General features: G+C 37.7%; 2 protein-coding genes across 3 annotated transcripts; one reads left to right on the top strand and one right to left on the bottom strand.

The window, feature by feature from the left end:
* Positions 1 to 2,224: 2,224 nt before the first annotated feature.
* On the bottom strand, positions 2,225 to 8,882 carry dbf4 (DBF4-CDC7 kinase regulatory subunit). Its single transcript, XM_062423100.1, has 13 exons — positions 8,706 to 8,882; positions 8,405 to 8,534; positions 7,309 to 7,478; positions 6,684 to 6,887; positions 6,428 to 6,478; positions 6,258 to 6,327; positions 6,070 to 6,146; positions 5,907 to 5,952; positions 5,594 to 5,639; positions 5,371 to 5,496; positions 4,668 to 4,782; positions 4,075 to 4,190; positions 2,225 to 3,888 (listed from the first exon to the last, which is right to left on the bottom strand). The coding sequence occupies exons 2-13, from the start codon at positions 8,463 to 8,465 to the stop codon at positions 3,060 to 3,062; spliced, it is 1,911 nt and encodes a 636-aa protein (XP_062279084.1). The 5' UTR covers positions 8,466 to 8,534; positions 8,706 to 8,882; the 3' UTR covers positions 2,225 to 3,059.
* A 531-nt stretch (positions 8,883 to 9,413) lies between these two features.
* slc25a40 (solute carrier family 25 member 40) lies at positions 9,414 to 17,273 on the top strand. 2 transcript variants are annotated; one of them, XM_062422510.1, is made up of 10 exons: positions 9,414 to 9,580; positions 9,832 to 9,936; positions 12,975 to 13,034; positions 13,122 to 13,228; positions 13,388 to 13,455; positions 14,149 to 14,273; positions 14,886 to 15,169; positions 16,098 to 16,179; positions 16,292 to 16,372; positions 16,469 to 17,273. In XM_062422510.1, the coding sequence occupies exons 2-10, from the start codon at positions 9,837 to 9,839 to the stop codon at positions 16,600 to 16,602; spliced, it is 1,041 nt and encodes a 346-aa protein (XP_062278494.1). In that variant the 5' UTR covers positions 9,414 to 9,580; positions 9,832 to 9,836; the 3' UTR covers positions 16,603 to 17,273. The 2 variants fall into 2 exon arrangements, with proteins under 2 accessions (XP_062278494.1, XP_062278495.1); XM_062422511.1 differs by having other exon boundaries at positions 9,414 to 9,645.
* Positions 17,274 to 17,337: the final 64 nt, after the last annotated feature.

Here is a 17,337-nt window from a genome sequence, read left to right as displayed (position 1 = left end):
CTTCACCTTTCTCTCTCTCGATGGAAATTATAAAACAGTGCGGTATTCCAGGAGCAGGATCGCAGTGTCCTGCCTTCGCTAGGGGAGCTTGAAGTCGGGGTTGGTCGTCTGGTTAACGCAGTCCCTCTGGTGGGGGGCCATCGGGGTCCTTACGAGTCTGAACGCCAAGCGCGTCTGAGCGCACCGAGACCCCGCTGATCAGCAGCACGGAGGAGGCAGGGAGGAGAGAGAGAGAGAGAGAGAGAGAAAGAGGGAGGGAGACAGAGGGAGGGAGGGAGGGATGGAGGGGAGGAGAGGAGTGGGGACACCTCCTTAAAACACATCAATATCCAGCGGCTCACTGCAGAAACGCCTAATGCATAAATATGAGCAGCAGTGGAGACGGGATGGAGAAAAGCTGCGGGCCCGGCCGACTGGACCGACATCAAAGCCCGCCTCCTTCACGTCCCTCCATGTTAAATTACTGCAGGAACGCCTTCCCTGCCCAATTCTGCCTGTTATTATCATCATGACTCAGTCATATGTAAGGTCTCCAAAAAAACAACCTTCAGGATAACATGAAATTAGAAAATTATGTGTGGTAGTGTTATTTTTATATAACAATTGTTTATTCCCTTTTTAGGACTGTAACAATACCAGATTTATTCATTAAGTGCAGATGTGTTTCCAGTTTTGTCACATCAAAAAAGAAAATAACACCATGTGAACTGTTTATTGAGCTGTTTCATATCAACCTGAGTCCTCTCTTTCATATCTTTGACTAGACAATATTTTTCTTCTTGCGCAATTTGTTCCTTTTCCCATAAAACCTGTAAACTGTTGATAGCATCAACAAGATCTTCTGTGTTGCTGTTTATACAAGTCCAACATGGTGTGGACTTGCCTCAGAGCCACATGGCAAATCTTCCAGTTTGAATGAGTGGAAGATTAATTTTTTTACCAGACATAATGATTGTTTACACAAGGAGCTGATATGGCTCAGGGGCAAGAGTTCAACACAATCTGGCAAAATGTTACATAAAGTCTGAATATTATAGAGCTGGAAAACAACTGTAAAATGAGAGGAAATTAACCCCAGTTCATCTGTTTTTAAAAAGTTGATTTGTGGTCACTGGACAAATGTGAGTAAGAGTCACCAACATTTCTTACAAACTGGAGCATTTCTGGGTAGAGCTTTGATTTCCTCCTCTTGTCTGAATGGTTTTCCTTCTGGTGTTACGGTCTGAAAATCCTGTGATAGACTGAAGTAGGGCTGAACAATTTTGAAAATATCTCATTGTGATTATTTAGACTGATATTGTAATTGTAATATGATTCATGAGATTAGAGGGAATGATAATGTTTACATCTCATTCTCACTGAAAAACATATTAAAATGATTATGGTGTGATTTTTGAGGGCGTCTGTACCCAAAAAAGATGTTTTCTTAAGTCTGTAGAATATGATGTGTAGGTTACATCTCTGCAGCACATTTGATTTAAAATAGTATTTTGATTTTGAAATTGCAGTAGGCCATATTGCAATTTCGATAACATTTCAATTGTTCAGCCAGGGCCTGGAGACCTGTCCAGGAAGTGACGGCTCTCCAACCCCTGCCATCCAATGCAGGATAAGCAGTTAAACATCAGTAGGTGAATGGACAAACCAGTGCTTATTAAAATATAACATCTTTAGTGTGTGCATGGTTAGTTTATGGATAGGTAGGTTTAGTGTGTAAGGGGTATTTTCTCACAGTTTGTGTAGTATAATCATAAAGCCCAGTGGCTGCAGGTCATAATCAGTATGAGAAGAGTAAGAATGATGATAATTTTTGCACACATATTGCCTCAACCTTTTTATTTTCAGCATTGCTGTGCTTGTACCGTGGAACACGTTGCTGCCCGTGTCTTTTTCTTAATGGCAGTGGCACAGTCTCCCATTTGACCCAGTACATCCATTTGCGAGCAGTGGGGGAAAACAAGGGCACTATGTTAAATGCACCAAATGCAGGGGGAAGCTGAACTAATGCATCAGAAAAAGCACACGAAGGCAGGTCCTGAAAAGCACAGCACTTAGGAAGAATCCTAAAATGTCACAAATAATGTCAAGTACCACACATCCAACCTAGAGGTCACTCATATGAAAATACATCTGCGACCCACAGATATATTTTATAATACAAATACAATCAGTTTACCACGTCTGAGAAGATACAAGTCTGCCTTCAAGAAAATTAGCACTTTTTACATGCACTTTGATAAATTTAGTGTCAGTAACGTGTTCAACCCTGTAACATTTTTACTCATTTGTTGAAAACTATATTTGGATGGTATTGACAGATTGAGATCCAATAGATCAATACTCTATACCTGAAATTTAGTTATGTTGTGTTTTCTTCTGCGGAGCACTGTGGAAAAGCAGCATCATGTATGGGTGGGATTTTATCTTCATTCAAGAGTCTCAAAGAACATTTTCACATGAACCACAATGCATAAACTGCTGCATTTGGCTGAACTTACTGTGCATTTTCACACTCATTTCTACTACAATGAATGTACATCTCATGGAAACCTCATGAGGCACATTGATATGTCTTTTATTCTTGATAAATCAATACCTATCACAAAGAAAATAGGTAAAGAGAGGATAAGTTAAAAAAGGATTTTAAAGCTTTGAGAAGGCCAAGACTGACAGATGATTCCAAATTTTGAATGTTAATTTAATTTTATCAGCGGTATTATAGTTTTTAATAAATTTCCACTCTTTTTTGATGGTTCTTTGTGTTGCGTTTATAGTTGAAAATGCCAAATAAATGTTACATTTTGTCATTAAAATTTTAAGTGTGGAAAAAGTGCAAAATGTCAAAAGCATACATCTTATAGCCACTGTGATGATAACAATAATGTTGACATATATTTTATCTCTTTCAAGTTTTACATCTTGTTCTATGCTATAAAAAATGCTACAGCACGTAAGCAGCTGCCTTACATTTCAGATAAGCCAGTGTAGTTCATTCTGTTTAGGCTTGGTTAAAGGATTGGAAAGGCAATAATGGTCCAGTTTATCCCATCAGCTCCTTGTTAGTCAACAAATCCCAGAAATTCAACATCCATGTCATCACTTGACTGGAAAAGCTCCCGCAACGTCAGAAGGGAGTCATCACGAATGTCATTTGGCTTTTCATGTTCTTGACACATAACATGTGTGTCTAATTTCCGTCTTTTGCGTTTATAAACTCTCACCCTCCTCTGTATTTTTCTGACTGGGGAGCAGCTTTGTGTGGGAGGATTTCTTTCCACTTTGTCTGAGAGATTGTTTCCAGTCATTCTCTCGGGTGATATGTTTCCCTCCTGGACAGCCTCAAACAGTAAACAATCTTTGATCATATCAGATTGCTCTTGGTGATTCGTCGTATCATTAAGGCACCCTGAGGGTAATTCATTCTGTGCATTAATAGTATGTGAGGGTGAGGCTAAGCTGTTCATATCTGTGTAAGATATTTGGCCCTCCGGGTCAACCTGAGTGACTCTGGAGGGGAAAGAGGCAAGACCTTCACCTCTAGATGGAGCTGTTTCCATGTTTTGTTGAGGACTTTCAGCCTGCTCAGCTTTTTGAGTGAAAGAAGTCAATGAATTCTGTCTGCACAGTCGTTTACGTGCAAGAGATTTGTGCTTGGATCTGTCTGAGGAAGTAAAAACGTTCCTACTGTCACCATCTCTTTGAATCAGAGGAGCAGAACCAGGAAGTGAACTGATTTTTAAATTGTGTCCTGAATAAGATTCCCCACGTTGTCCGTCAACAGTTTGGTACTGTTCCTCTTTAATAGTCTCTGTGGTATCAAGATCTCCCCTGTGACTTGGCTCAGTTTTCCCACATGGTCCAGGAGCAATCAGAACACTGCATTTTGGTCTAATGGGAACGAAAAAAAATCTGTGATGAGTTGAGTGGAGCAGAAAGCTATAAAAAGTGATAACAGATGAAGATACATCAAAATCAACCTGGGTGTAGACACATTAGATTTAAATGCATTTATTTACTAATTATATGTTAGAGGTTTCAAAGGAATACAAAACAGACCTTGAAAAAAAAAATTACCTTTTAATTTTACTTTTGATGTGGATGAAGTTGCAGTGCATGGTGGAAACCAGTCTGTCCACCACAAAGTACTCCTCACTCTTGGAGAACGCCTTGTGACGGTCGCTCTGTAAATGCTGAACAGGAAAAAAAAAAGCTATTTTATTGACAATAACAGCTGTCCGGTGGAGGCCACAGAGCACACTATTTCCTCCACCACACAAGCTATATGGAAAAATATTCTCCCTTGTGTAAACTTCTGCCACACGTTAAACTGTTTACAGCAAATACATAAATAAAATCAGACAGCATTCACAACGAGCACCATACTCATGAGTAACTTTAAATAAGTTCCTATGGCATCAAGTTCACATTCAGCTTGAGTCAAACTAAAGAAACAGATACTGAGACAAACTTGGCAACTTTAATTTTGAATTGTGCTGGGATCAAAATTATTATTGTTTATAAAAGGACTAACTATTTAATATATCAGAAAGATCTGTATTTTTCGTGTTTAAAAAGACAATCTGAATCACAATAGGTGCTTTGCCATAAATTATTGTATTATAGTTATCGTATTTATAGTTTTCACATCAGCAAATATGGAGACTTACTGTTGTCAGGTTTTCGTATTTGATCATGCAGCACTCGCAGTAGCCGCCTCGTTTCTTGTTTTTGTTCCTTTTTGGGGCGTGTGCCCTCTCTTCACTGGCTGAGCCTTTCGCGCCTCTGTTACCCGAAGAAACCAGGCGGTCGAACAAATATATTTAAAAGCAAGATGAAAACAGTTTGTATTAAGATATATTTTCATTCAAGCTCGATGAACAGTTGACTCTTTGGCAGTTTTTCCAGCTCAAATTGTGCAGACAAGCACTATTTCAAACCCACAGAACTTTAAATTCTACTCAAAAGCCCCAGCTAAATGTGATAAGTGAACAGAGTGAAAATATGTGTAAGTTGTTATTTTCCCCAATGTGGAAAACTGAGGTTAGGTTTCACCAGAAGGTATGAAGTAAAAACAAGACAACACAATTAACTGAGAGCAAAATATCATGAACAGAACAACACTACTGAAAGACACAGATGCAGTGTCGTTTTTGTTTTGTTTAAAAAAAAAAATTGTTAGTTGAACTAATTTTGAAGCTCATTAAGAGGAAAGTTAGGTGGGATATTGCAGGAGTTAAAATGTTTTAGGTAGATTGTTAAGGTAGAAGAAGAGTTGTTGTTTTTTGTTTGTTTAAGCAGTCCTTGTTTATGTGTGACATACTGTACGATTTACATGTTAATTTAGATAAAAGCAAAGCAGAGTCTGTATACCTGTTTGCCCGCTGTCTGTTCCCTGGATTGTCTTTGTCCTCGAAACAGAAGGGACTGCAGGGAGGAACGGTCTTCAGGTTTAACTCAGGCATGTTTGGCATATTGAGGTAGATTGGACGGTAGTGTCTGAGGAGAGGGAAAGAAAGATCCATATTATAGTCTGTGCATGTAAATAATCTAAAGACAGTAAGTGGATGTGAGTCTCTTTTATACTGTCTCTTACCTGCTTGAATCTTCAACCTTGACAAATGGTTTAGTGATCCTGCCTCCTGCAAAAAAATAATAATAATCTAATTAATTTGTATTGATTTTGGGGGTATTTTTGCCTTTCTTGGATAGTGGACAGTGAAATGGCATAGAAGAGACAAAGGTCCCTGGCAAGAGTTGAACCAAGGACATTCAATTTATGTAGCATGTGCAGTAACCATTCCTCAAATCACATTTAAAAGTCTATTTGTAAAGCATCAAGAACAATAGGCAATATTTATGCCTGGAAAAAAAATGTAGTTACCGCAGCTCCTATACAGGAAATTTACCTTTGCATTTCTGAAAGCTTTGCTTTGCTGCTGGCTCAGTTTTGACCTGTAAAGAAGAGCAGAATAAGTACTAAAAACCACAATGTAATAATGATGAATCAATTATGTTTCAGATAATAATAGAAAAAAAATAAGATAAAAGATTTTTAAGTTGTGAACTTACATTTGTTTTGACAGCAGTGGTGACAGGAATCTGGCCGCTAATGGTCTTTTTTTTCTTCTGAACATATGCCATTACATCTGCAAGTGCCATACATGTTTTTTAAAACTAAGCCAAAACACAGTAACACACAGAACAAATTCACACAATGCAAATGATAGTTGATGTAACTTGAGAAAATGGAAACATACCATCTATGTAGAGGATTTTCACACCCCACTCCAAAGCATTTGACAGGATCTTGTTCATTTGTACCCTCTTCTAAAAACAAATAAATGTCTATCAGCACAGTAAAGTCTTCAAAGAATACCATTTAAATGTGAAGTGCCTTAGTAAACTCATTAGTGTTGACTGAACAAACCTGCTCTTTCACCACCCTCTCCACCAAAGACTTCCCCCGGCTTGTGACGAACTGTAAAGTAAAAACAACAGAAAATATAAAAAAGGACATTATTTCGTAAAACAACTGGCAAATAAGAATCACAATAACTGCGTGAACATTTAGGACATGAATAACCAGAAAAATGGTCAGAAAGGGAAAAGCATCAGCAAGAAGTGAGACAAATCTAAAAAGATAATCCACATTGTGTTTAATGAAACAATGAAAGTGAACTCACTGCATCTGTTTGGCCCTGGGACCGACTTTTCATGTTGTCTCCATGGCTCCCAGGTCGGTGAGGATTTGAGCGAGGGTGAGGTGAACTCTGTCCGGAGTCCGGGCTGGGGACTGGCGAGTCCTGCCTGAGGCACTGCACATATTTAGCTTCCCTCTTATTGGATACCAGATACTTTATTTCCTTGCTGAAGAACTTCTCAACAGTCTGAGTAACAGAGAAGAGAAACATTTGATAAGGTTCATTGGGAACAGTAGAATTGTGTATTTGCATGTTTTAGTTACAGAGACCTGTATGACAGTATGAGAGTGTAAAGTATGTTAACAGTGTCTTACAGGTCTGGATATACAACCTAAGTAAATTTTTGGTACTAAACCAAATGTGTCCATAGTAGTTTAGATATTAGTTTAGTTTTGAGTAATTTTTTTAGGGAAACAATTTCCAAATTATCTGGTTTCAGCTTCTCAAATGTCAAAATTCATAGGTATAACCTTTGATTGTTGTGTTGTGTGAATAAATCTGTCTCCACACTCAATGTCTCAATCATAGATTTTTTTTCTCACAAAAGAAATGAAAAATGTTAAGTTTCTGGAAAACAAAAAAATAACCAAATGCATTTTCGTCTCACCCCTCCGAGTTCTTTGATGTCTCTCTCCAATGTCTCTACTATCCTGTTTGATGGCAGGTCGAGGTAAAACACTTTCCCGGCAAAAGGTTTGACTTGAGCCGGATGGTGCACACGTACTGCTGCTGTCGCTTGGCTCAGTGTTGTCTTGTCGCCACCAGTGCCGCCTTTTCCTAAAAGGCAATCAATAAAGTCACAGGATGAGAACAAAAGATGATCAATTCAAGGGTTTCTTATCAACCACACATTAAACCATTTATTTTATTAACTGATTGATCAGCCTTTATCAAGTCAAATGTCAAACTTTAAATAGGTACAGCTCCTGCAATGCAAACAGTGGCTTGCTTTCATCAAACTGTTGTTTGAAATAAGAAACCTTCAAGACTTTATTAACTGATTCATTTTTACAGAGAAACTTTAACTTATTACACTTAAAATAACATATACTAAATGTTGTATTAGAGCTGCAATGATTAGTTGATTAATCAGTTAGTAAATCAACAGAAAACTAATACGGTATTGTCACGATACTTGTGTCATGATATAATATTATTGCAATTTTAAATATACTGCAATATGCTGTGATATATTGCAATTCATTACCTTTTTTCACCAGCAAATTATGTCCCCAAAGGAAAAAAAAACCATAACCCAGTTTCTATAATAAAAGATGGATACTTGGCGTCCGTGTATCGATACAATATTGTCATGCAAAATATCGTGATACTATGCTGTATCGATTTTTTCCCCGACCCCTACTAGTACACCACCATCATTCACTATTGCCTCAACAATAAAAATAAAGCATAACTATAACTTTCTTGACAATGTAAACAAAAACTGAAAATGTGTTAACTTCATAAATGTAGAATTTATAGCAGAGCTGTCGTATTGGATTGCACAAGTGTACCTAATAAAGTGGCCAGTGAGTGTATATGTATAAATAACATTAATCTTTAGTTTTTAATTTATCTTTTATCTTACTTTTTCTTCTAATTTTGAGCTGCTGAGTGAATTTCCTATATGTAGCGTATCCTTCTTCAACAAGAAAAGGCTTGGCAATAATCAGTTACAACACTGAAATAAATAATAAGATTACCTTGCCAGCTGGGTCTGTCGTGCTTTTGGATGCGTTTTGGCTTCATTTTATTCTCTTTCATTGAGAAAATAGTCTTTTCTTTGCCCTCCTATCCCGAGTCAACATACTCCAGGAAGTACTCGTCTGCCTGCTGTGTGTAAATAAACAGAGATTATTTACAATACAGCAGTTAGGAAGACAAACACTGAAACAAAAACAACAGTATTGATAGTAATAGTAATAATTTAACATTGATTAGCTGAGTGATGTAACTGTTATTTATTCGTTGGTTAAATGACGGTAACGTAACTTTTAAACTTACCGTTCATAGCTCTCTCGGTTAATTTAGATGCTTTGCTTCCGTTACTTTCCTTCGTAACTAACTTAACTGGCTCTACAATTGCATTCGCATGTTTTCTTACCAAATGCTGCCCACTGGTAGGAAAGTTTTTGAAACATTTAGTCCGATATGATGAAATGTAACTTCAGTATTTCTCGAGTCGTCTCTTTCCCGCTTTAAATACAATGGCGAAGAAAGTGTTTGTTGCCATGTTTGACACTTTCCGTCCACGCAATCGCTATATGTTTCAAAAGGTTCCCGGATTTCACCTATGGCATGTTTATCATCACATCCGTACATTAAGTTGTTGTAGTCTCTAACATACTCTCGTAGTAAATAATTGGCTCTATTGCTTTCCTCTTCATGCCACTGAGAATCTGAACAGTACAGCGGATTTACAAAAACGAAACCTGGCAACACCAGAAATACGTGAACGCCCCATTGTGTTTGAATGTGATGTTTCTCGGTTGATATAAAACATATATATAAATAAAAACACATTAAACATACGTAAACAAACTTTTTTTATTTAAAGAAATATTAAATGAATAAATATATACGTTTAATTATAGTTTTAATCCCATTTTTGGTGTAACTTAAAATTCAAATATTAGAATGTGCTGAAGTGAAATCGATATTACGTAAACCATACGTAATGAGCGTCATCATGTAGTCATCTGTGTACATCCATGAGGTGGATGAAGTATACACTGATAAGCTAGTTAGCTGACAGGCTGTAAGATAGGCTTAGTTTTCATTTTAGAGGCTGTCGGACAGCAGTGTCCACAGCCACACTGTCAGACTGACAAAACCGAGAGGGATGTTTGACTTCGCTGCTGCTGAGGAGCTTTAAACAGGTAAGTTAGGAAGTTACATAACACAGCTTCAGCTAGCTCCCTTCAAAGGGCACCTGGACACACAGGTATGTGACAACCTAATCCTTAATGTGAAAAGTAGCTTATTGTATATTGTAAATTAATAACTTAACCGTATCTATGAAAAGTAGCTTCTTGTATATTGTCAAATAATAACCTAATCGTATCTGTGAAAGGCAGCTTCTTGTGTACATAATAACTGAGTTAGCTGCTGTGTTCTGTGTTCAAAAAAGACAGTATGAGTGGCCAAAGTCGTCCTCCTCCAGCCGGTGATGACATTACTCCTTTCCAGCGGATGGCGGCGTCGTGCACAGGGGCCATCCTCACATCTCTGTTTGGTGAGATACAGACTTGAACATCTGCAATGTGTAGTTTTCTTTTTTTAAGTATAAACAAGTGTTTCTCGTGGTTTTTGCTCATACTAGACAGGCAGGTAAGGAGTGAATGAACATTTACTGAGCCACATAGAGGAAATTCACTCAACAGCTAAAACTTAGAATAAAACGTAAGATAAATAAGAAGATACATTAAAAACCAGAGAGTAACATTATTTATACATATATGGTTTTACTCTGGGTTTTATTGTTTACCTTTACCTGTTCAAGGATGGAAATGAGCTAGTAGCTAGATCTGGTACAAAACATCTTTTCTCTTTTTTTAGATTAATGTATTTTGTACATGGTCCCTGATATAAATACATTTAAAAAAATTAAAAAAAATAAATCATAATCAGCTTTATCGGCCAAATATGGCTAAGCAGGTTTTCTGGTGGCTCTCAGTTTGCTTATCCTCACGACAATTTTCAGAAAGACGCACATGGACAAGATAATTCAACATAAACATACAGATGGGTAACACATTAAAGGAAAAACTAGTACAGGTTTGAATACTTGACCCCTGCAGTGATGGCTCTGTTATGCTGTGGTTTGGGTCCTCTTGTCCCCAGAGGGAAGAGTCACTACAAATCAATACAAAGTTGTTCTGAGTGATCATCTTTATCCTCTGATGAAACATCCTGATGGGAGTGGTCTCTTCCAAGATGACAATGCCCCTATATATAGGGCACAAGGGGTCACTGATCAATCAGTTGCCAACTATTAAATTAATTAAAGCTGCAAGCAGCGATGACCGGGCCCAAGCTCCCTCGCCACGCCACTAATGAGCGAGACTTGGCGCAACGCATCTTCTTAGTCAAATGGAAACAAACAGCGCCAAAATCGCAAATTCGATTCAAAATGGCCGACTTCCTGTTGGAGTGAGGGTATGGGTCCAAGAGACTTCTTTGTGCGTCTTTAGAGATACATATATATACCAAATTTTGTTAATCTATGTCAATCTGGAGGGAGGGGCTCAATTTTCTTAATCTTCTACGGGGTGCATACCCCCATTTGGCCAGCAGTTCCTGTTAAATGGCGAAATGGCAAAATTCCTCACATCAGCACGAAGCAACCAAATCCCTAATCAGAAAGTTTTTGATAACTTTTAATCTCCAATGTCTGAAGATGTTTCTGAGTGAATTTGAAATTGGTCAGATAAAATCTCTAGGAGGAGTTCGTTCCAATACGAGGCGAGGAAATCGCCAAAATCACACATATTTTTCAAAATGGCCGACTTCCTGTTGGAGTGAGGGTATGGGTCCAAGAGACTTTTTTGTGCGTCTTTACATAATACATATTTGTACCGAATTTCGTTAATCTATGTCAATCTAAATTGAGGGGCTCAATTTTTTATTATTTTTCTAGGGGGTGCTATTGTATCCAGTAGGTGGCGCTATGGAGCTAACACAGTATTGATGCATACACGTGTTCAAGGCAGGACCCTCTACATGCATGATTAATTTGGTGTAGATCGGACGATGTCTGTAGGAGTTATAAAGACTTCCTGCTCTTTGGCGAAGGATCAAATGGCGAAGGAAATTGTCGGCACCACCACGCCCAAACCGAATCCCTAATCAGAAAGTTTTTGATAACTTTTCATCTCCAATGTCTCAAGATGTTTCTGAGTGAATTTGAAGTCGGTCGGATAAAATCCCTAGGACAAGTTCGTTAAAATACGAGGCGTGGAAAACGACAAAATCGCACATATTTTTCCAAAATGGCCGACTTCCTGTTGGAGTGAAGGTATGGGTCCAAGAGACTTTTTTTGTGCGTCTTTACATATGTGTACCAAATTTCGTTTATATATGTCAATCTGAGTTGAGGGGCTCAATTTTTTTAGATTTTCTAGGGTTCGCTTTTGTATCCAGTAGGTGGCGCTATGGAGCTAACACAATATTGATGCATACACGTGTTCAGGGCGGTACCCTCTACATGCGTGATTAATTTGGTGTAGATCGGACGATGTCTGTAGGAGTTATAAGGACTTCCTGCTTTTTGGCGAACGATCGAATGGCGAAGGAAATTGTCAGCGCCGCCACGCCCAAACCGAATCCCTAATCAGAAAGTTTTTGATAACTTTTCATCTCCAATGTCTCAAGATGTTTCTGAGTGAATTTGAAGTTGGAAAACGCCAAAATCGCACATATTTTTCAAAATGGCCGACTTCCTGTTGGAGTGACGTCATGGGCCCCATAGACTTTTTTGTGCGCCTGGACATGATACATATATATTCCAAATTTCGTTCATGTACGTCAATCTGTCACATTTTTATATTTTCGTTAGGCGGCGCCATTGAGCCATTTTGCGATGGCCATTTTGGCAAACCATAAAATATCAAATTTTTCGCCGGGTCTGATGCTCGTGCACATTTTCGTGAGTTTTGGGGCACGTTTAGGCTGTCAAAAAAGCGTTTGTTTTCTATAATAATAATCTCTACGATTACAATAGGGCCTTCGCACTGTAGTGCTTGGGCCCTAATAAGCAACTATTGACAGATGATTGACAGATTAATTGCTAATTAAAATGTCATTAGTTTCAGTTTAAATAAATTGAGATGAGTAAGCCATTAAGACAATTGTCAGTTATTTTCTGCTTATCCACTTCATTTTCTTTAGCACTATAAACTGCAGTGAATGTTTCTTTTTATTTTCTGTCAAGTACATGATAATATCACAGGGTTTTCATAGTGTACTGAAATACAGGAAACACCTTTTTTTTTATATGTTGATTTGCTTTAGAAAATGGTTGATAATATTGTGAAGTATATGTGATTTGTTGCAAATAGGTAAAACTCCTCCTTTAATGCAAAACTCATGTACCATTTCAAGTGAGCTGGTGTAGTGCACTAACAGTCTATACTCATGTACAATAATCAGTTTATTATACACACAATGAAGTTCCATTTTGAATTGACAGTTGTTACATTTGCATATACTGTAGTAAAACCATAGTGAAACTGTCAGACTTGAGGGTCTCATGGATTTTTTGATTTTTTTCAGTCACACCTTTGGATGTTGTGAAGATCAGACTGCAAGCACAGAAAAATCCCTTCCCCAAAGGTAAAATGGTTATGAATATGACTTTCACATGTCTAATAGTTTGTTTCTTATGGTGTAATTATGTCATGTGTTTTTTTCAATGTTCAGGGAAATGTTTTGTCTACTGTAATGGACTTATGGACCACATTTGTGTGTGTGAAAATGGCAACTCCAAGGCGTGGTACAAAGCCCCCGGTCACTTCAATGGCACACTGGTAAACATCTCACATTTGTAGTCTACAGCAATAATAACATATAAAGAGATAAAAGATAGTAACTAATCCCAGTCATAAGCTGTACTGCCAACTGTGATAGAAAATCAATGATTACCAAATGTCAAACATTCTTACACTGAGCCCTCTGCATCTCTGCAGGATGCCTTCGTAAAGATAGTACGCAATGAAGGACTCAAGGCATTATGGAGCGGTCTACCTCCAACTCTGTGAGTGCAAAGTCTTCTGTGTCTCTTTTATTCCCTCCTCATGATTTATTTTGCCTACTCTTCTCTTAGAATTGTGTTTTTTAATCATGTGTGGTCAGCCAACAGTCATCCAGGAGTTGTTAGGCCTGTAGCTGATGCACTCATTACGGGCGCTTTCCTTTGAAGTTGTACCAATTAGTGGCCAGCCATCAAAGGTTTCCTTTAAGGCTGATTTCCAACGACTGACTTAAGTTCAGTGTTAGTTATATAAATCTTCTTTATTAAATAATGTTGACAGTAAATATACTGATGGGTTTTTTTGTGGTTGACTTTGCTTTCCTGGAAATTATTTATTATTTATTTAATTTATACATATAATATACATATATATTTATTTCACTTTAATCTGTGCAATAAGAATATCACCTCTGGTATATTACCACTCAATACCAATATTACTCTTGTAAATAATGTAAATCATGTCATTTTTTTAATTATTATTTGTATTATATATTTATTTTCTATTATTGTTCTTATTGTTTTTGTACTTATTATTTATTGTTCTTTATTCTTTTTCTTATTGCTGCTCATCTATTCTATATTACTGTCCACTTGCTGCTGTAATAATGCAAATTTCCCCATTGTGGGACTAATAAAATAATATCTTATCTTATTTATGGTTATTTCCATATGTTCTGTATGTACAATCTCCAGTGTGATGGCAGTCCCAGCCACAGTAATCTACTTCACGTGTTATGACCAGCTCTGTACAGCACTAAGGGTCAAGATGGGCAACCACGCAGAGAAGGCTCCCCTTCTGGCAGGAGCAATCGCTAGAGGTGAGCTGACTGCTGTCCTATCACTGAACCAGGACAGACTGTGAATCATTAGTGCGTATGTTTTACTGTATAATTCTTTATCGAATAGATAATGTCTGTTTAACAATATTTTACACGGCGAAAAGACATCTTTTGAGTCATTTGTATCACAGTTGAAGTAAGTTTTAGGATGGTTAATGTATAGCAATATTTTAATAATGCTGGTGGTATAATTTCCAGATTAATTTCTAAAGGTTTGCTTTTTGCCCTACAGCCCCGGGTGTCTGTAATTTAATTCCTTGCTAGATTTAATTTTGAAAACACACTCTGAGACATTGTGACCCTGTCTTCCTTCAACTTTCCTTTTAATAACCGCCTGTTAACAGTTATTAAAATCGTTTTTTTTTTTTAAAAGCACAGATGCAGAGGATGACCACAATTTTGTTAAAATGAATTCAGAGAGACATGCAGCACAATTTTTAAAACTGAAAAACACAGTGACAATGGAGCTTTTGCCTGGTGTGTTGCTACTGCCTGGTGTCTTTTCACAGTGTTTTTCTGTCCAGCACAAAGCATAAGATCTTTGTGTGTTTTAACTTATTCTGTCTGTTTTATTTGTTCTGGTTGTGTCAGTGGGTGCAGCAACAGTGATCAGTCCTCTAGAGCTGATCCGCACTAAGCTGCAGTCTGAGAAACTGTCGTACAGGGAGCTGACTAACTGCATCCGTTCAGCAGTGGAGACAGAAGGCTGGCAGTCTCTGTGGCGAGCTTTAGGGCCCACACTCCTCCGAGACGTGCCCTTCTCAGCCATGTACTGGTACAACTACGAGAAGAGCAAGAGCTGGCTGTGTGAACGGTATAAAACCAGAGAGCCCACACTGCCCATCTTCTTCATATCCGGAGCGATGTCCGGCACTGTGAGTGTCACATTAATCCTCTGAAACTGCATTCAGCTTTTCAGCCTACAGACGAGGATAGTGATTCCTCCGTGCATGAGGACAGAAATGTCTCAAATGATCAGAAATGATCATTTTTTGGTGTATAAATACAATTTTTATCATAAATTTTAATGTAATGGTGTAAATTATCATGTGTGATTGCACAAGTAAAACTAGAAACTTACCATTATTTTCCAGTGTTAAACTCCTGAAAGATCGCCTCCAGGCTTTTTTCATTTTTCCTTTATTTGAGAGTTTATAGTGAGACAGGAAGCAATGGAATAGAGAGGGGATGAGACATGCAACAAGGCCTTAACCATTAGACCACCAGGGTGCCCCCAGACATTTTAAGATATACAAATACTCTGCTTGCAGGAATAATTTGTTTCTGATATGTTTTTTCCACAAAAACTGCAAACCCTAGATGACAAATCCTGAATCTATGACTGCAAGTTAAATGCAGTTTAACTGCTTGACAAAAGATAACTCCTATTTCACATTTTCAGTGTTTGTGCACAGTAAGCATCAAACATCCACACCAAACTCAAAAATCAAAATATTTGAGTATTATTGGCTCATCAACCAGTTTCGTCACTTAAAATTGTCTTAGGTACCTTAAACTGAGATTTAAGGTGATCACAGAGAATGAATTTGAAAACAGCCTTTTCATGTCAAACTCTTCAGTGACGTTCAAACCAAGTGAAATAATAATAAACAGAACACATTTTTGAGTGGAATGAGACTTTAATATCTCTGCATAATACTGTTTTTTGGACCCTTTTTTGTTTATGATCTTTCACACCTGTTTTGTAGGAGCAATGTTTAATTCTTCTGTACACAAATGATAAACAAATGATATGTTAGCTTTAATCTATTATTTGTTAAGTCATATTCCCTTTTATTTCAGATTGCGTCCATTGTAACTTTACCTTTTGATGTTGTCAAAACCAGAAGGCAGGTGGAGATTGGAGAGCTACAAGCACAGAATTGTAATTATGGGACTTAATTGTTTTTCGTTTAGTAAACATTTCCAAAGATTTAAGCTGTTAAAAATGGAGAAAGTTGGTCTATTTATGTTGACTGGTGTCCTTGTCCTGTCAGTGACGAGTAAGGTCTCCTCCTCCACCTTCGGTGTGATGAGCAGGATTGTTGCAGAGCATGGCGTCAGTGGATTGTTTGCAGGTAGATGCTTCGTAGTTTCACCCACAAAGCTTTTCTGAGTCAAAGTTTCAATTACCTAAATGACCTATAACGTCTCCTCTATTGTCTCTCTGCCAGGTTTCCTTCCTCGGGTTATCAAAGTGGCCCCGGCCTGTGCCGTCATGATAAGCTCTTATGAGTTCGGGAAGGCCTTTTTCCGCAAACACAACCAGGAGAGGATACACAGGCCGCTGCAGACCAGTAACACCTGATAGACTTCCAAACTAAAAACACCACTCCTGCAAGACGTTACCTGGGAGGAAAACACTAATGTTACTAAATTAAAAACAGAAGCAGAAATGGAAGTGGGACGAAAAACTGACCCAATTCAGCATTTCAAGATATTTTAAAGACTGAAATTTATATGAAATGGTTTTATTATAGTATTTATAATTGAATATTCCTTGCTTTTATTTCACCGCAACTGATCCAGTGTGCACAACTGAAAACAAATATTCACCTCAATCAGTGATCAAATCCCATTATTTTATATGCATTTCACAGCCAGCAGATGGCAGCCACACTTTTGTTAATAATATGTGACTTTCAGGATTCCCAGATGTGGTTGTCCCACTGGAATCATGTGCACTGTGCCTGAAGTTCTTACATTAGAGATGTAAGATTAGAGTTTATTCCTCTGTGTGTGTGTGTATCCACCTGCTGTTCAGGGGATCTCCATGTTTTGCACTTCCACACTAAAGCTGTGATTATGTGTGTGACAAATGTGAAAATGTTCAAAATATACTAATTATTCTTTCCAATGAATCATTTTTTTCATTAACTTGTATTACCTGTTGATAGTGGACAAAACACATAAATGTCAAACGGTGTTTTCGGAAGTGGAGTTTATTCAAAATGAAGGATAAAAAGGCAAACAAATCCAATAAAACATCTGTTGTATGTCTGTGCAAATGACTGCTGGAACAAGCTAAAAGGCAAATAGTAAA

Source organism: Scomber scombrus, chromosome 7 (assembly GCF_963691925.1).
Source record: "Scomber scombrus chromosome 7, fScoSco1.1, whole genome shotgun sequence".
In the NCBI taxonomy this organism is placed as follows: Eukaryota; Metazoa; Chordata; class Actinopteri; order Scombriformes; family Scombridae; genus Scomber; species Scomber scombrus.
Note: the sequence above shows the minus strand (reverse complement) of the source record. Positions and strands in the feature narration are given on the sequence as shown.